Genomic DNA, 27,798 nt, shown 5'->3' with positions numbered 1-27,798 from the left:
GGACCCCAGTCAGTAATGTCGTGTACTGTTGCTGGATCTCAGGTCTTAGCTCCCGGATAGTAGAAAATTGTATGACTTTTCATCAGTTGTGTGTATCATCAGCAGAAACAAGTGGGAAATCACCAGTCCCAAACCCAAAAGTCTTATGGGTCATCTGAAAAACATTTGCTGTTCTTATGTAACTCAGTCAAAATATATAGCACACTAATCTACTCATGTATCTGTGTGCTCATTTCTAGAAATAGTCATCCATTTGATACCAGCCGTAGCTTTATTTTTTAATCTTTTAATCTTATAAGTTGAGTATATCCAATCTGGTTTGTTCTTTGACTTTCATGATCAGAATGAGTTCAGAGGTTTGCCAGCTTTGCCTGGAGGCCTTGACACCGTTAGCTGAACAGTGTGCAAAAGCGCAAGAAACAGATTCACCACTTTTTCTAGCAACACGGCACTTTCTTAAGGTAAGGTATTTGGGTGGTAGGTCAAAAAAATCATCTACTTTGATAAGTATGGTCAGTGCAAATAATTCTTTATTCAAATGAGGAAATACTTACATTCCTTCATAGAGAAGGAAATAATTACTTTCTGTTCATTGTATTTTTTTCTGGAGATCAATTCCTTATGAACACATTATTCTCATCTACTTTTGTGTTCTTGAAAATTGATGTGGTAAATATAATGGGGAATTTGATTATTCCGATACCACAGCAAATAATATCTGTAAGTCATCCTTATATTTTTAAAACATCATTTTCTTTAATTTTCAGATTGATATAGAGTAACTGTCATCCAACGCTTTTTCTTTTTCGGACTGGGGAGGGGCCAGAAGATTATATGATCATCTTATGTTTTTATTTAGAAGTCTTATTGTATAATTTCAGCTGGTTTTTGATATGCTGGTTTTGCAAAAGCACAACACAGAGATGACCACTGCGGCTGGCGAAGCTTTCTACACGTTGGTGTGTTTGCACCAGGTACTAGACACGCCTCTCTTCAGGGGACTCTTCTCACTGCATTTTGCAAAGAGGTTGTTCAGATATGTGATGGGTCATTACTGTCCCAGTTCTTACGGGATCTGTGACTCAGGACGTCAGGTCTGCTTCAGTGAGGCAGTACGTTTTAGTTTCCTTGATAGCTCTACCTTTTTCTTTTGTGCTTACCTGACAAGCTGTTTGTCAGTTCAAAGGCATTTATTTTCCCTTTCCTGCCATTATGAACCATGCTTTGCAATGGTCACTGCCCCAAAGCTTGCCCTTAAACAACTGTGCCAGGAACTGGGAGCACAAACATGAGTGAATAATGGGACGTGGTTTCTGTCCTCGTGAACTCACAGTTCTATAAGGGGGACAAGATGACTAAGACTGGGGACCGGGAGGAGGCTGCCTTCAGACAGTTTGGAGAACAGTATATTCCTTCATGTTATGATATAGAAAACAACATATTGTTTCATTTTGTTGAACTTTAAAGGGGAAAAAAAAAAAAACCTCCGAAGCATCAGGTATGGGGTTAATGTATTAAATGAAAAATTATGCTAACTCACCTGTCTCCCTTCCCTATTCTGAGAGAACAGGTGCTCGTCATGTGAATGAGAAGAACATATTGGGTCATCTGCTGCCTCAGTTTCCATCTCTCCCTCCCATGCACATGTACACTGCCCAGCAGGGCCAGTTGGTGGGCAAACAAAGCTTTGGCATTTTGTTTTCCTTTTTTTAAAAAGATAGGGTTTTAGGAGGTCTTCCGTACTACTTAAAGACCCCCTTCCTACAGACTTCCTGTACCATCTGTGCCCTCTGGGACTTCACTTCTTGCTGTCTGCCTTCTGTAGATGGTACTCACTTTCAGATCTGTGGCCTTTTCTGTCACTTGACTTCTCTTGTCACTTACTAGAAAGGTAGGCTTCTTGTCCTCACATGTAGAAGCCATTACATTCTGATTGCCTTTTTTTTCTTTCTTTTTTGTTCTTTGTTTTTAATATATTTATACACTGTGGAAAAGAGAGCAGGGACTTACGAATGGCCAGTGGGATACCTTGAGGTCTGGCCCCAGAGGTACTGCCTTTTCTTGTGGGAAGGAAGGTGATTGGAGATAAGCCTTGGTCCCCTGTGAGCAGGTCTGTCTTTGGATAGGGCAGTTAGGACAGCCCCCTGGCTCCATGCTTCTGAGTAGGGTGTTGGAATGCTGCCTCTCTCACTCTTCTTTTCTAAATGTAATTAACATTTGGTCTCACTGTTTTGATCTCACTCTTTTGGTCTATCATGATATGCCAAGAAACTAATGAAGAATAATGGCAGACCATCTTATTTGTGACTTGGTTGAGTTTCTCTTAAGCCCACTCCCAGCCTCCAATATAAGACTTTATGACAGAGGGTATTAAAGATGGAAATACGTATTCCTATATTTATGAAGTCCTTTTCCTGCCCTTTCTCCATAAGCCCCTGGTGCAGTGCTGGCTTGGAGCTTTCAAAGTGTTCTGTCTTCACTTTGAGAAAGAAGCTCTGAAATACACTCCTCCCACCGTGCCATCCTCCCAGCTCCTGCCATTCCTGGGCTTGTCTGCTGTCCCCAGAACTGGGTTGACAGGATGTCCCTGTAAGCCTCTGGGGAACTTTTGAAAGTTATGTTGCAGACTTCATATAATGCAAAATAAATATGAATAATGTGCTTTGAAAACACAGTAGTTGGTAATCACGTGAGGCCTGGAGCCGAACTTCCTAGACTCTTGCTTCACGGCAATGTGATCTTACTGTATGTCAAAACCTTCACCTGTAAAATAGCAGTGTAAAGAGCACCTGTCGCATAGCATTGTTGTGAATGTTAAAGAGTTAATTCCTGTGAAAAGTGAGAATGGCACCTAGAGTAAGCATTTAGTAAATGTTAACTATTAAAAAGAATTGTCAGGCCATGCCTCTTAGAACCCCATCGACCAGTAACTGACATGGTCTACGTGTGTGATGTTCTGAGGATGACATATTCTTATGTACATCTTATCTCTTCAATAGGCTGAGTACTCTGAACTGGTCGAAACATTACTGTCAAGTCAACAAGACCCAGTGATTTACCAGAGGTTAGCAGACGCCTTCAACAAGCTCACTGCAAGCAGCAGTCCTCCTACGCTGGATCGGAAGCAGAAGATGGCCTTCCTAAAGAGCTTAGAAGAATTTATGGCAAATGTTGGTGGTCTTCTTTGTGTAAAATAAACAACAAAACTTTATGTTTAATTTAGATCCTTTCTTCAAAGTGCACTGAATTGCTGAAAGTTGACTTGAGTCTTGTCCTGTTCTTCAGTTCATTTGGCCATTTTGAATTTTGGAAAGCCTGGAACTTTGATATGTAATGCAGTGAAACAGGAGAGGTCAACTTTGAATCAGCTTCTGCTATTAGGTGTTAGCCACATTCTCACATATATATGTCTTTGGATTTTGTGTGGTGATATAAAATTTTCGAAATGAAATTCCACATATGTGCAAACAGATATGGGCACCATATTCAGTGCCTTTTCCCCTTTTACCAAAACACAGGTGGCTAACCGAAGTTTGGAATATTGGGTGTTAAATATTAGATGGATATATGCCAGACAATATTTCTGAAAATGTTGTTTGTAGATCACCTGCAATACTTGAGGAGCTGGTTGAAAAGGCAGATTCTTGGGCCTAACTGTAGACGTTCAGAGTCAGAATTTCTGGTGTTGGACCCTGGAGTCTTCATTTTAATAAGCTTCTTCCCTGCATCACCCCCAAAATTTTGAATCAATGCAGGAGACATTGAAAACTCAAGAGATTCTGTGCTTTCCAACTTTTCCTCCTTTTGATGATTAGGTTCGCAATTCAGCCAGAAGAAAAAACCCATCACCAGGTGTTTGTTGACCTCTTTTTAGTTTGTTCTTCTCTCTCTCTCTCTCTGTCTCTGTCTCTGTCTCTGTCTCTCTCTCTCTCTCTCTCTCTCTCTCTCTCTCTCATCAACCTGGTGTTGCAGGTTTTGTGTAATAGAGGTTTCTAATCATGCTCTGATGCCTGAACTTCAGGAGGAAAATACGTGTATATTTTTGTTCCATAAAAAGAACTTTAGGAACTGTAGCCATTTCATTGCCTTAATTTTAAGAGAGAAGGTATACATACAAAAAAAGCATATTTGTTTTAGGGAGAAGTCAAGTCTTGATGCTACAGAGTTGGTTTAGGGTGTTAGCTGCTATTAACCTGCTGCCCCTTGGTGGTGTAGTATGTAGGTTTCTGAGAGAAGTGAAAGGTTTGTTCCTGTGTAGTCTAACTTGTTGAGTGTGTTTCTATCCAGCCACATAGCCCATATCTATTCTGAATGGCTTGCTTAAGCAATAACTATTTTAAAGGATGTGAATTACTGATTCACACAGACTATTGCACATTTGGGCATTAGGGGCAATAATAATGCTGGAGTGGATGTTATCTTCATGTCACAGGAGCCACGTAAATTTAATTCCAGAGATTAAAAAATTAACTTTAGATCCTCCTAGTTTGATCTTTCTGATCAGGATTTTTATACTGCTGCCATGCTCCCCTTAATTCTGTGTGCCAGCTTAAATTTTGGAAAAGAAAGCTAATTTGTAAATTGCAGGCATATGAAACTCCGCCCACTACATACCGTAATCACACAACATAGTGACACGGAGGACTCCGGCCCAGGTGCACTCTGAAACTCTGCCTCGCAGGGTTGGCTTTCTCCTTCCACTGTGTTCTTGACACCCATCTGCTAAACCAAAAACTGCAAATACAGTTTTTATACCTGAAGTGCATATAGCACTTACATCTTCACATGTGATGCTGTGCAAAACTTATAACTCTGTGCTAATAACAGTCATAGTTAACAAAACTGGAGCATCTAAATTACATCCACCCTGTGCATGAGACATTAGGTATGAGTGAATGCAAGGCCTGGGGCCAAGACTTTTTAAGGAACATTTCTCTTAATTTGATCACCACTGAGTAACAATTAAGATGGAGCAAAAACTCTTAAGTGACTGCTAGGAAGAAAACTAATGTCACTTTTGTATTTTGAAAAATACTTTGAACATTGCATTTATTTTTTAGCTTTTTTTTTTTTTTTTTTTCCTTAAAGAACTTGAAGTGATATGCAGCAGTAATCACTTTGTTTTGCATTGTTCTGGGTGTTGTTTTTCCTACTAGCTCCCTCAGGCTTTCTTGGTGGTTGTGAGCTGTGTGTATCGGGGGGTGTGTGCGGTAATATAGTAAGAGCACTGAAACACGCGACTGGCTGGACAGCCCCACTGGTCAGGACAAGATTATTAAAAATAAAGATGAGTAGTAAAGGAATGCCTTGGTAAGTGAAAGAGCATCTATATTTAATAACTTTTATCCAGATGGAAATGTATTTGCCAAATTTGCCCAGGTACTAATATGATAAGGCAATTTCATTAGACCAGTTTTAATTAAAACCATATTTACTTCAGATTGGACCAAATAATACTTGAGAGGTCACCCAAATATTGATTAGTGGCAAACTTGGGGAAGAAAAGCCACCACCATGTTTTAGGTAATGGGGATGCCGCTTAGTTGCCACGGCTAGACTCTTCCCTGCGTGTTTGTGATATGTTTGCCTGATTGGATATTTGTTGAGTTTAGGTCTTCTTTTGTTCTATTTTGTCCAGTTTTGTCTTTGGCTATGTTTTACTACCTTTTCAGGTTTGGTTTTGTTTGGTGTTTTTAATGCTCTTGGCCCAGTGGTTATCAAGAACATTGGCTTTTTCTAGTAAGTTGATTATTCCTATTAAAACTGACTGTTAAGCTGTCAAAAGATTTTTTAAAACAAAAACATTATTTGTGCCCTTTTTATACATATGTTAAGGGGACACTGTCATATTTGATTTTTAGATTTTTGTGTTTTAGAAAATTTCTGTTGTTCATATAGTATCTTTTAGCCTCTAGTTCAACATACATCCTTTGTTCAGTTTATTTCTCATTTTATTTTCTTTGACCCATTTGTTTCCCAAGGCACAATCACTGAGGACTTTGTATTTTCACAGTTTGTATTAATGTAACAGCACTTGTAACTATGTTCTTATAGCTCTGTTAAAAGGGGTTGGTTTGCTTTTGTGGTCCTTCTGCTGGATGGGCACTGAACTACTGGACAGTGTTTGGCAGTGTCATTTCCAACACAATCATTTGGGTCTTTCTGCCTGGCTGTCTCTTGATCTTTTGGAAGACAGTGGCATGTTAACATCACTGCATCCAGTTTTCCTTTGGTATGTAAAGTGTGACATTTTGTGCAAACAGTTTTTTCCAAACTGATTTTAAGAATTCGATCTTATTTCATTGTAAACTGTGTATGTAATTATATTACATTACTCTGCTCAGATGAGATGGTTACTACTTTTTTTCACAATTTTCATTGCAAAACCAAGCATCCATATTACTTCCCCAGTCAGCATTATTTAAACACTCTCCTACTGTCTTTGATTGAACCTTCTCTTTTACCAAAATTTCAAGTCTTTATAATTCTAATATCACCATTGTTCCTATTTGTGTTAGGACTTCCATGAACCCCTCAGGTATTGAAGGGAACTAGCTGTCTGTTTCAAGGATTTCAGTTTTCAGTCTCATAGTGTATGCAGTGTTGGTTAAACCCCGAACGTACTATTTTTCTCTGTTACAGTTTTACTTGTATTCTGTTTGCGACCTCTCTTGTTAGAGGTGGTTGTCATTAGACCTTACTAAGTTAGCTGTCTGAAGGGTAATTACCGTTATTGGTTCCTGAGTAACATTAACCTTTTAAGTCAGGAGGAACTTCAGTACTTCTTAGGGGTTTTGTTTTGTTTTGTTTTCTACCACAGGATAAGGAACTGATTTGGGTATGAGGTTTTAACATTATAATTTAATGTAAATTTGTCCACAAACAACATAGCTGATTTAAAGCTATAATAATGTTTTAAGTTATTTTTAAATGTAACTGAACATTCTCTGACTTTGTAACTATGTTCTGCAAATGCTGCGTTTAGGAATTCTTTAAAAATTGTACTAGCCAGCAAAAAAAGAAAAAGAAAATGCCAACAAAAAACACTCCAGAAGAATTATTTAAAAATTGATTTTCTAAAATTAAAAAATGCCCAAAGTAGTCATATTGCTGTGCTTAAACTGATATGAAGTACCATGGTTATAGTTGAATTTTTTTTTTTTCCTTTTTGTCTTTTTTACTGACCGGTAGCGGGATCACAGCTTGTCCCTTCGGTTAGGGGCCCACAGGATGCCGGGCCCTTGGTGTAAAGGAACTGCAGCCGTGATGCTGGAAAAAGACTTCAAGACTTACAGTCTTGCTCCTACTAAAGCTTGTTTTCGGGATGCTTTATGACAGCTGAGTTTTCCGGCAGAGTGGTTGATCGTTTTAAATGAGCTTTGTTTAGCAAACTCATTAACAGCACTAGGTCGCGTAATAACTTCGTATAGCATACATTATACGAAGTTATACGATGCTCAGCCAGTGAGCGGGAACCGGTCTCCACATGGGATCCGAACCCTCGGCGGGAGCGCCGCCACACTCCCAAGCGGTGCACTCTCCAGTGCACCACCGGGCCGGCCCAGTTATAGTTGAATTTTAAACATATTTTTATATTTAAGAAATGTGAAATATGCCTGACTGATTATAAAGGGAACTCATGACATTTAGCCAAAGAATTTATTTGGTTCAGGTAAAGATATAAGCCTAATAATGAGCATCCATTCTGTTCTAAAGAAGATGAGTGAAGAAATCTGTTTCCAGCCACTAGCTCTCTGTGCAGATGAATATTCTAAGCTGGCTTTGGTGGTGATTCCCTAGTATAAACTGGGAGGTGTGGCTTGCACGTGACACCCAGGAGGCTCACACCGCGAACCATCTTTTCCCTCCTCGCCCACTGTGGTTTGCTGTTCACCTATTTCCCAGGCCTTCGCAGCAGTGGGGAGGTTTCATTTTCTCTCATTCAGTCTCCATTCTCAGGCCTCTTAGCTATTAGGAGCTGTCGGATTAAGAGCTAACTTTCTTAACCTGAAATTAAATACCACATCTGTACTATGTACCTACTGGGGGTCTGACCTCAAGTGTGTGTGAGCCCAGGCTTTTACCACATAAAATTATGACAAATTGCAAATAATAGTATTGTGATTTGATTCTCTGTACAAAGAAAGCAGCTCCATGCAGTGAGCTTGTGGTTTAATGGTCACAAAATGCTAGCACGGCTACTATTCAGCACGTGGAACATTTTTTAAATTTATAAATATTAAAATTTTAAACTTACACTGACTTTTCAGTTTTTTTTAAGAGACCCAGGGATGAGTGTACTGTTTAAATATTTACCTCTAATAACATAACTAATGAAGGTATAAAGTTGCATTTAATTTTTCAGAAGATGCTGCGATATGATTTTAGGAAATAAATTAAGGCTATGTATTGAGCCACTTACAAGCTGAATATCAAATTGATAAATTTTATTTGTATTTTTAAAATCCATAAATGGGAGTTAAAATGTGTCTTTTCACTAAATATTTTTATTATATTTTTGTTTTGACCATGTGTGATTTGTTCATGGGTATTTAGAGAGAGTTTATTGAAATGGTATTTGTTCGTTTACCATCATGGGATGATTGACACTGGGAGCGTCACACAGTCCTAAAATAATTATAAATTTGAAAAATGGAGACATACCTGTACAAATAAAAATCAAGATTAACATTACTTTCTGGGACAACTTCTAACCCTTATAGAATATTCAGTATTTAGAAAGAAAATAAAAATGTTGTTTATATCCTGTGATATTCATCTCAACCCACAGTCTTAGAAACAATTCCAGAGATACTAGTTAAATCATTAGATTTGGGACATATTTGTAGTAAATATTTTCAGTAGCTTGAGTATTTTTGGCCTTTCACGGGAAGTGGAAAATTACATTGAATTTCATTCTGCTGTGTGCTAGACAGACTTTCACCCATTGCCCAATTTTAAATCTTGTAAACATATCCAGTAAAAAGTTAATTTTTTTAAGAAAGAAAATGTTTGAAAATATATTAGTTTTTAGCCTGATTTTGCTTCAAATAATCACTGATTTATAATGTTGTTTCTTAGGTTATATTGAGATTTGATTTCACTCCAAGGATGGATAAAGAAAAATTAAGTTGTTTAAAAAGACTGAGTAGAGTATGTTTTGAGTTTTTGTTTCCCTTCTTGTATTTCTAAGGGTGGGACATTAGGCACAGGCAAATCATCTGTTATTTGAGAGCAATAGATGATTTTAAAGGTTCCAAATATAAAAGTTTGTTACTGTTCTTTTTTTAAGACATCTTTATTTTATTTTATTTTCCTTTTTGTCTTTTTTCGTGTCGGGCAACGGATCGCAACCCTCAGTGTTGCGCCCGTACCGGACCGGGACCGGCAACGGGATCACAACCCTCGGTGTCGCGCCCACACCTCGCTCAGCCAGTGAGCAGGAACTGGTCTGTATGTGGGATCCGAACCCTCGGTGGGAGCGCCACCGCGCTCCCAAGCGGCGCACTGTAGCAGTGCGCCACCGGGCCGGCCCAAGACATCTTTATTTTTTTAGTGCCTTTTTTTTGTGTGTGTGTGTGACCGGTAAGGGGATCGCAACCCTTGGCTTGGTGTCGTCCGCACCATGCTCAGCCAGTGAGCACACCGGCCATCTCTATATAGGATTCGAGCCTCGGCGCTCCCAGTGCCGCACTCACCTGAGTGAGCCACGGGGTTGGCCCTTTAGTGGCATTTTTTTTTTTCCTTTTTGTCTTTTTTACTGACTGGTAACGGGCTTGCAACCCTCAGTGTTGCGCCCGCACCGCGCTCAGCCAGTGAGCGGGAACCGGTCTCCACATGGGATCCGAACCCTCGGCGGGAGTGCCACCATGCTCCCAAGCAGCGCACTCTCCAGTGCACCACCGGGCCGGCCCTTTAGTGGCATTTTTAATGATGCTCTTCAAAAATGGATGCCTTTAGGGCCGGCCCGGTGGCGCACTGCGCTAGTGCGCCGCTTGGGAAGCGCGGCGGCGCTCCCGTCGAGGGTTCGGATCCCACATACAGACCGGTTCCCTCTCACTGGCTGAGCAAGGCGCGGGGGCAACACCGAGGGTTGCGATACCGTTGCCGGTCCCGGTCTGGTACGGGGGTGACACTGAGGGTTGTGAACCGTTGCCGGACACGGAAAAAGACAAAAAAAAAAAATGGATGCCTTTGGTGTGTTGATTAGATTATGAAAGTTTTTTTTTTTTAAACATAGGATCTGAAATTGGATCTTCTGCATTCTATGTCATCTCAAATGGCAGTTCAATATGACTTTTGTTTAAAACTAAGTGGAAGTAAAGGGCTTATTTGGTGAAATTAATGAGAGAATCCTTTGCTGAGAAATTCCACACAGCATTAACGGTAGCATTCTTAGTTCTAGCACATAAATCAGCATCCTGCTGAGCTCTTTCCATGTAAGTTGTTTTTGACATCTAGCAGGAGAATGAACTGAGGTAAGTCACTGATATTTCCCAGAGTTGACGAATGAAAAAAACGAAGCAAATACAGTCATGCATCACTTAATGTGGACACATTCTGAGAAATTCATAGGTGATTTCTTCTTTTTTAAATGTGAAAATTGGTCTGTTTAAGTCAACTGTGTTATTCTGTTTGTGCTGCTGTAACAAAATACCTGAGACAGGGTAATTTATAAAGAACAGAAATGGATTTCTCACAGTCGTGGAGGCTGGGAAGTCCAAGATGAGAACACTGGCATCCAGTGAAGGCCTTTGCTTCGTCCTTGCATGGCAGAAGGTGAAACGGCAAGAGAAAACCAACCCCTCAGTCAAGTTCCTTTATCAGGGGACCTAATCCTATTCATGAGGAGGGGTCCTTTTGGCCTGATCACCTTTTGAAGACCCCACTTCTTAATATCACGTTGGCAACACCTGATTTCAATTTCTCTTGAATCTGCTGCTATTATTCTTACAACAAAAAATTCCCAAAGTGAGTTTTATGCATTAGTAGTTCCTTATAACTTAATCTGTTATCAAATAAGTTTGAGAAATAAAACAAGTTTCTTTAGTGTGTTAAGTTAAAGGCTTTAATACACTAATGCCTATTATGAAGCTTAGAAGAAAATCTTACTCAGATTTTCCTTATCTTATTTAATATAGTAGGCCCTCAAAATCCACAGGTTCTCCATCCACAGATTCAACCAACTGAGGATTGAAAGTATTTTTTAAAAACAAAAAATAATACAAATGAAAACAATACAGTATAACAACTACTTACATAGCATTAACATTGTGTTAGTTAAGTAATCTAGAGATGATTTAAAGAATATGACATGCATGGGTTATGTGCAAATATTATGGCATTTTATATAAGGGTCTTGAGTGTCCTGGGATTCTGGTATCTGTTGGGGGTAGGAAGAGTGTGGCTGTGGAACCAGTCCCCCACAGATACTGAGGGACAACTGTACAGTCTTTTCTCAAAAGTGTCTTATGGGACTAGAATTCTAGAGAATACCCTTTGCAACATGCTTAGGATGATTTGGGTAGTTTGGTGATAAAGGACTCAAAGAATAGGAGGAAAACACCTCTATCTGTGTTTTTGTAACTGTAGGTAAGTTATTTTTAAAAAAAGGAAAATGTACATGTTTGAGATCTTCTAAGAGTGATCTCTCTTTATTGCACCATTTATGAAGAGTAGGAAGGTAAACAAAAATCATTGCTGAATACACCTAAGGAATAATTACTGAATTGAAATTGATTTGAAAGCATCTTTCAGGTTCAATTTAACTGGAAAATAATTTTCCCTTTATTTCAGTGAGAATCTGTTTGCCTTTAATATTTTGAATTTTCATGATTTGTGCAAACCATTAAATTACAGTACATAAATTTTGCCAAATACTAATCTTCATGTATTACTGACATTGCTGTCTGAGCAATCAGCGCTGCTGGTGGAGTATAAAGACTTGAACTCTGACGTTTGTGGTCACTTTAATTATGAAAACAGCATATAGCAAAGTACATTACATGCAGATACCTATTGTGTCTTACATGCTATTAAAGCAGTGGAAGCTTTGAAAGTTTTAAAAGATCTACTTTTTCAAACCAAAAATAATTTGCTTTTACATAAACTTTTCTGTTAAATTATAAGCCAAGGCAGTCTCATGTATGGAACACTACCTCTGTAAAAAATATACTGCCATAAAAGTTGGTTATTAATTGTTTCTTGGTTCAAGTTAGTTGATTTCTTATGTATTTTCTTTCCTCCTCCTCTGCTAAATTATACCTGGTTTAAAGATATTTGGTTTAATAGAGTTTTCATCAGTTCAAAGCAAAGTCATAATGAAACGGGTTACTATAAACTGCAAACTACTTAAAATAGAGATTTTGGTACACTCAAAGTTACAGACCTACTGTTCCATGATCTACTTGTCGAATGGCATCATTCGGCAGCAGAACGAGTTATTTACATCCTCACCTCATACCAGAACGGATTTAGAGCTGCTTAGAAGACGTAAAACTTAGCAAGATCATGAAATTGGTAAAGAAAACGGAGGAAAGGGAGGCAGGAACAATAGCCTTGGGGAACGGAAAACATATCACTTGGGATTCGCTTGCGTTTAATGTGACTGGATGTGCCAGATACTATACTAGATGTTTGTATCTCTAAGATATAGCTGGCAAAAATTGTGTAATTTACGATTTGAATATACATTCATCAGTGCACTCAACTCTGGAGGACTAACGCATTTAAACACTCTCCCCCCAAACCTGTTACTATGTCTTCAATGTTTTTGTAGTGTTTCGATTAAGACTGGAGAGATTATAGACAAACTAAGTTGATTGTGAAAACCAACATCTCTCAGTGAAAACAGTGGGTTTCTCGGAATATGTTTAACTTGAATCTAATTAAAGCCTTAACAATTGTTGGCCACCGTTCTTGGAGGTAATCGAGGAGGCACACACAGAACGAGTCATTCCTCCTGGACGGTAAATACTGGTTTGAAACGCTTCCGGGAAATCGCCTGCTTTGCGGAAGCGCCCTCGGCCGGAGGGTCTGCGCGTGCGCCGGCGCAAGCGCGGTTCTCGCGGTTCGTCTCCCCGCGCGCGCCTCGGCTGGACGACTGCGCACGCGTGGCTGGTGAGTGGACGGCCGGGCGCGGAGGTGGGGCGGACCCCTCGCTGCTGAGGGGCTCTGGAGGCTGTTATGGGACGTTGCTGGCGAACGGCAGGGGAGCTGGAGCCGGCGGGGCAGCCTGGTACGCTGCGGGCCTCGTAGGGCGGTTCGGTTACCGCGGGGCGTTAAACCCCCGGGCCGGGCAGCACGTGGGGGCCTCCCTCGCTTCCGAGCAGAAACGGGACTGGGCTCGCTGTTTCCGTGTTCACCCCTGGAGGTCCAGTGAGGGCAGCTGGACGAGTGCCCGCCAGCACCCGCTGTCAGAGAACTTGGGAGGCGGGGCGCCCGCTACGTGGGGGGCGTGGAGGGGAACGGGTGGGCGCGGGCGACGCGGCTGCGCAGAGGGGCCGAAGCATCTCGGGGAGCGCAGGGCCCGCGCCGGGGCTGCTGAAGGACACGGGCCATTGGGGCCGGGCTTGGGGCCTCGCCAAGGCGGGGAGCGCGGCGGGGGAGGCTGCTCCGCGGAGCCGCGCGTCAGCCTCGAGGGCGTCTGGGCAGGGGCTGCGGCTGCGCGCGGGGCTCGTATCCGAACTGAACGCGTTTCGTTCCGGTCTGCATTGCACTGGACGTACACTTTTCCTCAGCTTGTCTTAAGAAGGTAATTTAAAAAGGATAAGTAGAATGTTAGAAAACGAGAGGAAAGGGACTGTTCTCAGGCAGGGTAACTACATATCAAAGGTGAAAAGACAATTTTAAATTTTGGCCTTTTCTAGAAGTAAGTGGGATTAAGGGTAGAATCATACAGCAATATACAGAAAGTCTGTAGAAAACAGCGAGGCCGTTCTCCGTTCACAGAGGGCGCCTCACAGACGAGCGCAGGTGCCTCCCGATCTGCAGTTCACTGCGGGGTCCGCAGTGAATCCTGGGTTACTGACCTTTCCCCCGGATCCCACTGTCTTGACCTAAATTCCTTGTAGAAGGCGACATGATACTGTGTGAAACTGCGCTGTGGTAGTTTTGCTGTAATAAATTTGATACACGGAAATGGAAGAATCGTGTGCAAAGAGGCGAACCGCAGCGCGTTAGAGCCTGCTGATCGCAGCTGATCGCGGCTGACGCTGCGCGTCAACGTGTTCGCCCCTGTCCTCGTGCGTCCCATCTCTGGCCCTCACTCTTCATCCTCTCCTCTCCCTCAGGCCGAGTTGAAATGCCGCCTGCAGTTTCACTGCTTTCCTCTTCCCGCTCAGGGTCTTCGCGCTGAGCCCACGGCACTGAATGGCGCTCATCTGGTAGATTATTCCTCTGTGTCTCTAAGGTAGGATTTCTCAGCCTCAGCACTACTGACATTCGGGGCTGGGTAATTCTTTGTTGTGGAGGGTGGGCCTGCAAATGGCAGGAATCAGCAGCATCCTGGCCTCTACCCACCAGACGCCAGTAGCCTCCCCGGTTAAGACAACCAATAATGTCTCCAGACCTTGTCAGATGTTCCCCTGTCAGAACCACGGGTCTAGAGTGTGATCCACATAAGGCCCAGGTTCAGTTCAGTGACATAACAGCACTTCCCAGCTCTTGGGGACTTGGAAATAAATCTCTTTCACAGCAATTTCATAAACATGCTTAGAAATTTCAGTTTTGTTTTGTTTGGTTTGGTGGCTGGCCAGGGTAGGGATCCAAACCTTTGACCTTGGTTTATAACATCACACTCTAACCAACTGAGCCAACTGGCCAGCCCTTAGAAAATTTAAAAATAATGAGGTTCATGTAATTTAATCTTTGGTAATGTTTATTTTGTAAACAGATTTCAACTTTTCCCTATTGAACAAGTGATGTACTTTTGAACTTACTTTAATAATGTAGGAAATAGTCCATGATTCCTAAAGTTGCTCTCCCTGTGCTCTCCACATGCTCCTCCATTGACCTTACTGTCAAATAACATTTCATTTATAGCCCCTCAGTCTTTCTCAGTTCAGCGTGCACACAAACTGATCTTTGAATTTCCAAGTGGAAATTCTACAGCCTGATAGCTCCTGTTATGCTTTCCTGAAAATGTATTTTTTGTGCTCATTGCCGTAAACTAGAATTACTAATTCCAGTTATTCATATTGTTCTTTGGTGGGACTGCTACGGAAACACCTGTGTTGACTTAATAATTTTATTTTAATTCTAAATGTATAACCTGAAAAGTAGGTAATTCATCTCTCTTTTGACTCTTACTATAGAAGTAAATATATTCTCAACTTAATTACAAACAAAACTATCAAACAATAAAATCCAAATTAACAATTTATTGTAAAAATTGCTTTGTTGCTGAGTTAGCAGACTTCTTTTGAGATTAGTATTCCTAATCTACCTTGAACTGTGTAATGAATCAGTTCTTTTACCATTTGTTACAAATGCTATTTTCTGTGCCTTACATGCCCTTTTCTCCTTTCTTTGCCTAAGTGAGAACTTATTCTTTAGATCCCAGCTTAAATATTACTTCTTTAGGGAAATCTTCCCTAACAATCAGTCATGACAACAATCCAATCTAATTATCTTAGCTTGACAGTTGATCTTCACTCACAAAGCATTTTTTCCAGTTTTTATTATTAAGGGTAATGTATATATAACATAATATTTACCATCTTACCTATTTTTAAATGTATACTTCAGTAGTATTAAGTACTTTCACATTGTTGTGCCAATATCACCACCATCCGTTCATCTCCAGAACTCTCCATCTTATAAAACAGAAGCGCTACACCCATCAGAGAACTCCCTGTTTTTCCCTCCCTCCAGTCCGTGGCAACCACCACCCCACTTTTTGTCTCCATGAATTTGACTACTCTTGGCGTCTCACATGAAGTATGACTCGCATGCAGTATTTGCTTTTTATGACTGGCGTATTTCATTTCATCCATGCTGTAGAATGTGTCAGAATTTCCTTCCTTTTGTGGGCTGAATAATATTCCATTGTATGTATATGCCACATTTTGCTTATCATTTATTATTTTAAATCATGTAGAAAACAAAAAGTGGAGTTACAAACATAAGTTACAATAATACCAGTTTTTATAATTAACCATGTGTTGTTTACCTTTACTGAGATCTTTATTTCTTCATATGGCTTAAAGTTACTGTCTAGTGTTTTTTCATTCCAACTTGTAATACTCCCTTCAGCATTTCTTGTAGGACAGAACTTCCTAATCTTTTGTTTATCTGGGAATATAATATTCCCTCACTTTTGAAGGACAGTTTGCCAGATGCAGGATTTTTGGTTGGTTTGTTTTTGTTTTTTCTTTCATCACTTTAAGTAAATCAGCCCACTGAAGTTTCTGATGAGAAATCTGCTGATAATGTTATCGAGCATTCCTTGTATGTGACAAGTCATGTCTTCTGCTGCTTTCAAGATTATCTATTTCTCTTTGGCTTTTGACAGTTGGGGTATGTGTCTCTGTTTCTCTTTAATTTCATTCTACTAGGAGTTTGTTGAGATTTGTGGATGTTTATAGTCATGTCTTTCACCAAATTTGGGAAGGTTTTGGCCATTATTTGTTCACATAATCTTTCCGTCCCTTTCTCTCTCTCTCTCTGTCAGTGCATATGTTGGTTCACTTGATGGTGTCCCACAGGTCCCTCAGCCTCTGTTCACTTTTCTTCAGTCTTTTTCTTTCTGTTCTTTATACTTAATAATTTCAATTGTCCTGTATTCAAATTTGCTCTTTTTTTCTGCCTGCTCAAATCTGCTTTTAATTCCTCTAGTGAATTTTTCACTTCATTTATTATACTTTTCAACTCCAAAATTTTTATATGGTTTCTTTTTATATATTCTTTCCCTTTATTTATATTTGCACTTTGTTCATACATCATTTTCTTGACTTTCTCCATATCTAACTTTAGTTCTCTGAGCATCTTTAAGACAGTTGTCATAAAGTCTTTGACTAGCAGGTCCACCATCTGATCTTTCTCAGGGAAGGTTTCTCTTGATTCCTTTTTTTCCTTTGAATGGGTCATATATTCCTGTTTCTTTATATGCCTTGTCATTTTTTTGTTGAAAATTATACTTTTGAGTATAATAACGTGGTAGCTGAAAGCCAGATTCTGCCCCCTCCCCAGGGTTTGCTGGATTTTTGTTGTTGTTGTATTTTTTGGTTTTTTTGTAGGCTGCCTCTTGCCAAAGATCAGCCTCAGTTGTAAACTTATGGTCTTCTTAGGTCTTTTCTGAGCCTACACCTTTCCCTGGGCATGTGTGGTGACTTTCTAAATTCCCGTATATTTGCAGTGGCTTTTGAATGTCCAGCCCTTAAATGTCTGGCCCCCAAAAGGGGGGAAAAAATGAAAGCAGGTGGCAGAAGGTGCTCTGGCCCTTTAATTCACTTGGCAGTCACTTTAGCTAGAGGGAAAGGGGCTTGCAACAATGGCTACCACCCCTGTGTTTGTAGCTCCACAATTAGAAGCAGCAGTCAGAACACAGATTACGAAAATAGTTGAGGAAGGACAGGGTCCTTATTGCCCACCCTGGCTCCTGTAAGTTTCACACATGCTGCTCCTGGAACACATGCGCAACTAAGCTGTCCCTGGAACTGTTTTGTGTTTTCTTAGATTTTATATTTGTCTATTGGCATCCATTATTTACAATTCCAAACAAATTGCCAAAGGTGTTTACATCTTCCCTTTAAGCTATTTCTCACAGGCACACAAAAGTAGTATCACAAACTTCCCAATTGTAAACTGTAGAATGTGTGTTTTTGCTTCCTGTCCAATAGGGAATGTGTCTACCTAGTTCCTTTCCACTACCTGAGCCATAAAGGCATTGTCCCAGTTCCTCTCTGTGCTTCTTGGTCTCTGCTTGTGACAAGGTCTCATGTGGCCCCAAGTGGCAGGTCCCGCCTTTCATTTCTAGGGGAACTATGAGTAAAATTAAACTTTTCTTTTCATTACAAAAAGATATGGAGGTGGCAGTGACACCTCCATATCCTCACATCAGTCACCTTCACAAATTTTAAGACCCAGGCATGAAACAGGAACACAGGCACAGCTGTTTGCGCTGGGGCCGGAGGGTGGAAGATAGGTAGTCTCTGCTGAGCTAAGAACAGAAATTGAAATCAATCACAGTTAACTATCCGAGGCTTCCAATAGACTCTAGAGTTCCAAAATAGTTACATGAAACACATTCTGCCAAAACAGTAATCTAGGTGGGGAGATAGATTCCCGTTGCTTCAATCTCACCATCTTCCCAGAATCCTCTCCTCTAATAATTTTTATGTACTCTCTCACCATTCATTCCCATGGATGCCACTTGGACACTGTCAACCTCCAAAACAGTCTCACCTCTTTCTGACTACGTTATTTTCAGGCCATAAACTGATGGATATGCTACATGGGTGTTTGACCACATTACTGATTAAAATTTAGAAAGTGATTACTGTATTTTATCAAATCTGAAATGCTGTGATTTGTAAGGATGTACCATCACTTTAGGAAAACATGCTGACAAATTTATATACCATCATTTTAAAGTTACATCCTAATTTTAGAATTGTTAAAATGAGAAAAAGACGTATATCTTGGAATCTGAGAATATGATGTATGCAACAAGTAAGTCAAAGCCAAAATTAAATCCTGCTCACTGATGGTGGCATTCATCATGCTTGGCAAATTTCCTATCACACTTCATATTACCTTTAAGTTATTGATTTCCTGTGGTCCAGTTTCACTCATTCCCTTTTCTACCCTGAACTTGTCAATTGACTGCTTTCTGTAAAGTGAACAACCATTAAGAAGTTACTAAAGTAACTTGTCTAGTAGTTATCATGGGTCCCATATTGCCAATAATATACTGCAACCTCAAACTGTAACAATGGGTAACATTTGTGTTCCTGTTACGTGCCAAGGACTACTATAGGCAATCTGTAGCCACTAACCCATTCATCTCACAATAACTCAATGAAGGTTAGAAAACGGAGGCACAGAGAGATTGAATACTTGCTCAAAATTAGGCAGATAGTAAGTGGCAAAGCCATGATTCTTTTTTTTTTTTTTTTCCTTCTTGTCTTTTTTCGTGACCGGTAACAGGATCGCAACCCTCGGTGTCGTGCCCGTACCGCGGCCAGCAACGGGATCGCAACCCTCGGTGTTGCGCCCGCACCGCGCTCAACCAGTGAGCAGACCAGTCTCTATATGGGATCCGAACCCTCGGCGGGAGCGCCGCTGCGCTACCAAGCGCCGCACTCTACCGAGTGTGCCACCGGGCCGGCCCAAAGCCATGATTCTTAAACCTGGGTAATTTGGCTCCAGTGTCCAAGCTCTTAATACTATATCATACTGCTTTTCTGAAAATCTCAATGACAGTAGAAATACTTTTCCACAGTAATATCAAAAAAAGCAATATCTGCTTTAGGTATGAGTCCTTTAAATGATTTGCTCTCATAAATTACTAGGTGGAACATCTACATCGTGAGATGGAGGAGTGTGCACGTTACAAATAGGTAGCAGTGGGTATTTAAAACTACAGATATTTAAAACTACAGTCCCATGAGTTTTGCATCATGACACGTGACCTAGTACACACACATGTGCATGTGCATATCTATTTATGCTAAGACAAGCTTCATAAAGCAATACTTAAATCTGCTACAAGCCATATACTCTGATGCATTCTGTTTTTTTTAATGCTGATGTTGTCCTACTACATTGATTTCATAACATTCATGAGGATTAATCTATAGTGTAAAAAAGACAGAAAAACAGATGAGTTTTACTTACTTGTTCCATGAGATTTATTCTAAGTTCTTTAAAAGATTTTAGTACTCTGATAAGGCATCCAATTATTTGGAAGCCATTTCAGGCACTTTTTATTTACAGAATCTAATCCAAAGGTCTCTCCTGATATGTGATAAACAACAATTATTAAATACAGAATATATGTGAAACAGTTATATTAAAAGTTTAATGATAACAAAACAGGAACATTTGTGTATGTATCACCACCTTAATAAAGAGAACATTACCAAGACTGTGTATTCCACTCCAAGCCTCACTCCCAGAGGTAATCACTATCTTTAATCTTGAGTTATTCATTCACTTGCTTTTATCAGCATGTTCTTGGACTTTATTTAAATGGAATCATTTGTATGTATTCTTAATGTGACTTTTTGACTTAAATGTTCCTGAGATTCACCCTTGTTAGTACATATACCTGTAGTTAATTCTTTTGTCACTGTTGTAGACTTCCACTTGGAATAATATGGAGTAAGTTTTCCCTTTCATCTAACTAAAAAGCCAGACAAAACATATGAGATAACAAAGTTATTCAAGATATTGGACACTAGTCAACAAAGGGCAGTGATCCTTGAGAGAAGGAACAAACCAACTGAGTCTGATGACTGTCCCATTTTATTGCCTTGAGAAAGTTTCCAGAAGGCTGTGCATGGAGAGGGAACCCAGGCAGAATCCAACAGACTCCCTGAGTTGACATGTTGCTGAGAATCTGGGTAGGCCAACACGGCTACAGTGCAAGGCAGAGTACCAGAAAGAAGAGTGCTGCATGGGGAAAGAACTCCAGAAATCTGCAGAGGTGCCTCTTTAAGAAATTAACTGAAGCTAGGGAAAGAAACACGTAAAAGGTTTTAAAAGAACAGTACCAGAACTCATTCAAGACCAAGAGTAGTGCCTGTTTCCACTAGCTACACTGGAGAAACCTATAATTCATGGGGCATTGGATAGAGTACTTAGAAGGGTTTTGCCTCAAGTAGTAGGGAGTAATTAGTGCTAGACTAAATGCTGCTTGACCCTTGCCTAACAGTCTTAAAAGCAAGACCTGAAAGGATCGAGTTGGTTCCAAGTAACTTAACTGTGTCCCAATACAAATCTCAAGAATATTTGTAGGAATACAAAAATATTTGGCATCCAACAAGCTAAAATTGACAGTGTCTGACGTTCAGTTTTAAAAAAAAATGCTAGGCATGTAAAGAAGCAAGAAAATACAACCCATAATGAGAAAGTCAGTCAATTGAAACTGACCCAGAACAGACATGTTAGTAAAAATAACAATAAAATAGTTAAAATTTTATTTTCTGCATTCAAAAAGCTAAAAGAAAGATTGAACATATTACATGAAAATATGATAGGGTAAAAATGGCTCAAATCAAACTTGTGGAGATGAAAACTACAATGAGATGAAAATTACAATGGATGGATTAACAGCAGATTAGACACCGAAGGATAAAAGATTAGTAAACTTGGGGCCGGCCCGGTGGCACACTGGGTAGTGCGCTGCTTGGGAAGTGCGACGGCGCCCCCGCCGAGGGTTCGGATCCCACATACAGACCGGTTCCCGCTCACTGGCTGAGCGAGGCGCGGGAGCAACGCCGAGGGTTGCGATCCCGTTGCCGGTCCCGGTCCGGTACGGGGGCGACACTGAGGGTTGCGATCCGATGCCGGACACAGAAAAAGACAAAAAAAAAAAGAAAAAGATTAGTAAACTTGAAGACTAGTAATGGAAATTATGACAAATGGAATACAAAGAGAAAAGAAGTTAAAAATGAAGAAAACATCAGAGATGTGGGACAATTTCAAGATACCTAATTACAATTACAAGGGTACTTCAAAAATTTCATGGGAAGATCATGTTTTTTTTGTTTTTTTTTTTGGTTTTTTTTGTCCTTTTTGAGACCGGCCGCACCGCGCTCAGTCAGTGAGCGCTGTGAGCGCACTGGTCATCCCTATATAGGATCCGAACCCACAGCAGGAGTGCTGCTGCGCTCCCAGTGCCGCACTCTTCCGAGTGCGCCACGGGCTCGGCCCAAGATCATGTTATTTTTTAATTATGTTTTTCCATAAACTTTTTGAAGTACCTTCATATGTGTAATTAGCTTCATATGTGCTTCCTGAAAGGGAAGCGCAGCAGAAAAATATTTGAGAAATAATGGCCAAAATTTTTCCAAATTTGATGAAAAACTATAAACCCACAGATCCAAGAAGCTCAATAAACCCAAAGTACAAGAAACACATAGAAAACTACACCAAGGCACATCATAATCAAATGCTTCCAAAGAGAAAAATCTTAAAAACCACTAGGAAAGAAAGACACAAAGGAACAAAAATAAGGATGACAGCAGATTTTATATCAGAAACAATGCAGCAAATAGACAGTGAAGGAGTATCTTTAAAGCACTGAAAGAAAAACGTCAACCCTAAATTCTTTGACCAAAGTGAAGTAGACATTTTCAGACACACAAAAGCTGAGAGAATGCATCACCAGCAGAAATGCACTACATGGAATGTTAAAGGAAGTCATTCAGGCAGAAGGAAAATGACACCAGATGGAAATATTAATCTGTAAAACATAATGAAAAGCACTAAAAATGGTTACTATGTATGAAAATATATAATATTTTAAAATTCAACAATGTAGTATGGAGTTTATAACAAATGTAAAAGTAAGTATGTATAACAATAATAACACAAAAGCTTGGAGGAGAGGAATGGATGCATATATACCATTGTGAGTTTCATAAAGTGGCATAATATCATTTCAGGGTAGTCTCGATATGTTAAAGAATTACACTATAACCCTAAGTAACCACTTAAATAACAAAGAGTTATAGCTAGTAAGCCAACAATGGAGGAAAAAGTGGTATAAAATGTTTTCACTGCTGTATAGTATTCTGTTCTAGGAATATACAACTGTATATTGTACAATGTCTAGTGGTTGGACATTTCAGTTGAGTTTAGTTTTTCCTATTACACATTTCTGTTTTTTTTTTTTTTCCTTTTTTTGTCTTTTTTACTGACCGGTAACGGGATCGCAACCCTCGGTGTCGCGCCCATACCGGGGACCGGCAATGGGATCTCAACCCTCAGTGCTGTGCCTGCACCACGCTCAGCCAGTGAGCGGGAACTGGTCTCCACATGGGATCCGAACCCTCGGCGGGAGTGCTGCCGCACTCCCAAGCGGTGCACTCTCCAGTGCGCCACTGAGCCGGCCCCACATTTTCCGTTTTGAGCATATTTCACATATCTATTCTTGTGAAGTATAGGAGTTTCATATATTTATATGCCTACTTATAGAATTGGTGGGTTAAAGATTGTAGGGTTAATGTCAGGCTATTTTCCAAAGTGTTTGCATCAATTTACATTTCAACCAGCAGAGTGGGCAATTTCCATTACTCCAAATTCTCAAAAACACTTGATATTGTCAGTCTTATTACCTTTAGTCAATCTGATAGGTATGTAGTGGTATCATTATAATTATAATTTTCAGGGCCGGCCCGGTGGCGCACTGCTATAGTGCGCCGCTTGGGAAGCGCGGTGGCGCTCCCGCCGAGGGTTCGGATCCCACATGCAGACCGGCCGCTCACTGGCTGAGCGAGGGGCGGGGGCAGCGCCGAGGGTTGCAATCCCGTGGCCGGTCCCGGTCCGGTGCGGCGCGACACTGAGGGTTGCGATCTGTTGCCGGTCACGAAAAAAGACAAAAAAAAAAGGAAAAAAAATTAAAAAATAAAAAATAATTATAATTTTCATTCTCTGATGACTAATAAAGTTGAGCACCACTTCATATGACTTTTTACTTTGTATGTCATCTTTTGTGAAGTGTCTGTTCAAGTAATTTGTCCATTTGTCTTTTGGTATAAATGACATTTTAAAAAGTACTCAAGGGCCGGCCTGGTGGCACACTGGATAGTGCGCCGCTTGGGAGCGCGGAGGCGCTCCCGCCGAGGGTTCGGATCCCATGTGGAGACCGGTTCCTGCTCACTGGTTGAGCGCGGTGCGGGCGCAGCACCGAGGGTTGCGATCCCGTTGCCGGTCCCCAGTACGGATGCGACACTGAGGGTTGCGATCCCGTTACCGGTCAGTAAAAAAAAAAAAAAAAAGGAAAAAAAAAAGTACTCAAGTAACATACAGGAAAGCTAAAAAGAGAAACAGAAATGAAAAACATAAGGAATGAATAGAAAGCAAATAATAAAACAGCAGACTTAAGCACAATATACCAATAATGACATTAAACATAAAAGGTCTAAATACACCAATTAAAAAACAGAGCTTAGCAGAGTGGATTTTTTGTTTTTAAACCTAACTTCCCTCTATAAGAAATTCACTTCAAAAGTAATGATATTTATAGGTTAAAAGTAAAAGGGGAAAATATAGACCATACAAAGTTTTTTTTTTTTTTTCCTTTTTGTCTTTTTTCGTGACTGGCAACGGATCGCAACCCTCAGTGTCGCGCCCATACCGGACCAGGACCAGCAACGGGATCGCAACCCTCGGTGTTGCGCCCGCACCTCGCTCAGCCAGTGAGCGGGAACCGGTCTGTATGTGGGATCTGAACCCTCGGCGGGAGCGCCGCCGCGCTCCTAAGCGGCGCACTGTAGCAGTGCGCCACCGGGCTGGCCCCAAAGTTTTTTTGTTTTTTGTTTTTTGTTTTTTTTTTTTAAAGATGACCGGTAAAGGGATCTTAACCCTTGACTTGGTGTTGTCAGCACCACAATCTCCCAAATGAGTGAACCGGCCGTTCCTATATAGGGATCCAAACCTGTGGCCTTGGTGTTATCAGCACCACAGTCTCCCAAGTGAGCCACTGGCTGGCCCCAACATTTTTTTTTAAAAAGGCATGAGCACATAAATATAAGAGCAAAGAAATCACCAGCAACAAAGAAACATTTTACATAATGATAAAAAGGGTTAATTCATCAAGAACACATAGCAATTTTAAATGTGTATGCACCAAACAATAGTGGTTTAAATTACATGAAGCATGAAGTAAAAACTGATAGAACTAAAAGAAGAAATAGACAAATCCACAATTATAGCTGGGGACTTTTTCTCTCACAACTACCAGGTGGAAAATAGCAAGGGTAGAGGAGAACTTCACATCATCAACCAAAAGGATCTGTTCAGATCTCCAGAACCCCTCACTCAACAACTGCAGAATACACATTCTTTCCAAGCATCCATGGAACATTCTCCAGTCCTGGGTCATAACACAAACTTCAACACTTATAGAAGAGTTGGAAACAGATCACAGGGAAATCTCCAAACAATTGGAAATTAAACAGCATGCTTCTAAGTAATCTATGGGTCAAACAGAAATTCTCAAGAGAAATTTAAAAATACATTGAACTGAATGAAAATGAGGGGAGACATATAAATTTAGAGGAATGTCTCTAAAAGGGAAATTTACAGCATTAAACACATGTTAGAAAGAAGAAAGTTTTCGAATCAATATTCTAAACTCCCCCCTCAAAGTAAAGAACAAAATAAATGCAAGGAAAGCAGAAGGAAAAAATAAAGAGCAGATATAAATGAAACTGAAAGTAAAAATAAAGTCAATGATGCAAAAACTGATTCTTTGAAAAGATTAATAAAATTGAGAAACATCTTGTAAGACTAAGAAAGAAAAGAGAGGAGACACAAATTACTGACATTAGGAGTGAAATGGAATATCACTATAGCTCCTAAAGACACTAAAAACATAATAAAGTGTTATTACAAAAACTGCTATGCACATGAATTTAACAATTTAGATGAAATGGACCAATTCTTTGGAAACTGTAAACTACCAAAATTCACCCAATATGGAATAGATAATATAAGTATTAGAGAAAATGAATTTGTAGTTGAAGACCTTCCATAAAAGAAATTTTCAGATCTTAGATGGTCTACTAGTCTTCTAGGGCTGCTATAACAAAATACCACAGACTGGGTGGCTCAAACAGCAGTGATCTGTTTCTCATCGTTCTGGTGACTGGGAAGTCCCAAATTCATGGTGCCGGCTGATTCAGTTCTTGGTGAGGGCTTTCTCCCTGGCTTGGCTGACCACTGGGTCCTCACAAAGCAGAGAGAGTGAGCTCTGGTGACCGGCAATGGTCTTCCTCTTCTTACCAGATTAGGGCCCCACCTTATGTCCTCATTTCACCTTTACCTTCTCGCAGGCTCTATATTATATCCAAATACAGTTACATTGGCAGTTAGGACTTCAGTGTGTGAATTTGAGGGGGACAAAATCGAGTCCCCAGCAGATGATTTCACTGGGAAATTTTACCTGATGATTAAAGAATTAGCACCAGTTCTACACACTGTCTTCCAGAAAATAGAAGAGGAGGAGACATATCCAGTTCATTAGATGAGACCAGTGATGCCAAAACCTGATTCCATGATACCAAAATCAAAGACAGTACAAAAAACAGAAAATTACAGACCAATATCCCTTATGAATATAAGTGCAGAAATCTGCAACAAAATTAAAAAATCCAGCAATATATAAAAAAATTATATACCACTATCAAGTGGGACTTATCCCAGGAATGCAAGACTGGTTCAATATTAGAAAATCAATTTAGTTCATCATATCAATAGGCTAAAGAAAAATCACATGACTGCATAAATTGATATGGAAAGGTGTATTTGAAAATTTAACACCCATTTACCCAACTCTTAGCAAACTACTAATAAAGGGGAACTTCCGCAACCCAATAAAGAACATCTGCAAAATGCCTACAGCCAACATCATACCTAATGGTGAAAGATGATGTTTTACCCTAAAATCTGGAACAATTCTAAGATGTCTGCTCTCACCACTCTTATTCCACATAGAACTAGAAGTTCTAGCCAATACAATAAGGCAAGAAAAGGACATAAATGGCATCTATATTGGAAGGGAAGAAATACAACTATTTCTGTTTACAGAGGCATGGTTTTCTAAGCATAAAATCCCAAGGAATCTATAAAGAAACGCCTATAACATAAGTGAGTTCAACATCATTACAGAATAGATCAAAACAAAAATCTTGCTGGCTGGTTGATTCAGCTGGTTAGATCACGGTGTTATAACACCAACGTCAAGGGTTCAGTTCCCCATACTGGCCAGCTGCCAAAAAAGTATTTCTTTATGCTAACATTTAACACGGTGAAACAGAAATTTAAAACTACTTACAGTTGCTTCTCTACAATGAAATAGTTGGGTATAAATCTAACAAAACATGTACAGGGCCTATGTACTGATTATAAAAGACTGATAAAATAAGTCAAAAAACTTAATAAATAGAGAGATGTGTACCATGTTGCATGGATTAGAAGGCTCAGCATAATATGGATGTCAATTCTCCCTAAATCAATACAGGTTTAACACAATTCTTATCAAATTTCTAGGAATATTTTTTTGTAGCTGTAAGTAAGCTTATTCTAAACTTTACATGAAAAGACAAAAGAATTAGAATAAAGCAGTTTTGAAAAATAATAGGAAGTATGGTGCTACTTGATTTTAAGACTTAACATTGACTACAATAATCAAGAATGTGATATTTTCAGGGATGTAGACACATAGATCAATGGGACAGAATAGAGAACCCAGAAATAGACCCAGATAAATATGCCCAACTGATTTTTAACAGAGGTGAAACTATAATTTAAAAAATGGCCTTCTCGGGCTGGCCCGGTGGCGCACTGGATAGTGTGCCGCTTGGGAAGCGCGGCGGCGCTCCTGCCCGAGGGTTCAGATCCCACATACAGACCAGTTCCCGCTCACTGGCTGAGCGAGGCGTGGGAGCAACGCCGAGGGTTGCGATCCCGTTGCCGGTCCCCGGTCCGGTACGGGGGCAACACTGAGGGTTGCGATCCGTTGCCAGACACGGAAAAAAGACAAAAAAAAAAAAAAAAAAAAGGCCTTTCCAAAAAAAGAACCCGGGGGAAACCAAAACTTAAAAAAAAAAAAAAAAAAAAAAAAAA

General features: G+C 40.1%; 2 protein-coding genes across 4 annotated transcripts in view; both read left to right on the top strand.

Annotated features, from left to right (window-relative positions):
• XPO4 (exportin 4) overlaps positions 1 to 3,222 on the top strand; it is a 79,320-nt gene extending 76,098 nt beyond the window's left edge. For both annotated transcript variants that reach the window (XM_008573662.1, XM_008573661.1), the window contains exons 20-22: positions 344 to 461; positions 882 to 974; positions 3,000 to 3,222. In XM_008573662.1, the coding sequence (XP_008571884.1) occupies positions 344 to 461; positions 882 to 974; positions 3,000 to 3,197 (409 nt within the window). In that variant the 3' untranslated portion in view covers positions 3,198 to 3,222. The remainder of the gene's footprint in view (positions 1 to 343; positions 462 to 881; positions 975 to 2,999) is intronic.
• A 10,464-nt stretch (positions 3,223 to 13,686) lies between these two features.
• The window catches only part of N6AMT2 (N-6 adenine-specific DNA methyltransferase 2 (putative)), a 37,143-nt gene continuing 23,031 nt past the window's right edge, over positions 13,687 to 27,798 (top strand). For both annotated transcript variants that reach the window (XM_008573659.1, XM_008573660.1), the window contains exons 1-2: positions 13,687 to 13,753; positions 14,292 to 14,410. The gene's annotated coding sequence lies outside the window, so the exon portion shown is untranslated. The remainder of the gene's footprint in view (positions 13,754 to 14,291; positions 14,411 to 27,798) is intronic.

This window comes from Galeopterus variegatus, unplaced genomic scaffold, assembly GCF_000696425.1.
Source record: "Galeopterus variegatus unplaced genomic scaffold, G_variegatus-3.0.2 Scaffold948, whole genome shotgun sequence".
NCBI lineage: Eukaryota > Metazoa > Chordata > Mammalia > Dermoptera > Cynocephalidae > Galeopterus > Galeopterus variegatus.
This window is presented reverse-complemented; position numbering and strand designations above follow the sequence as displayed.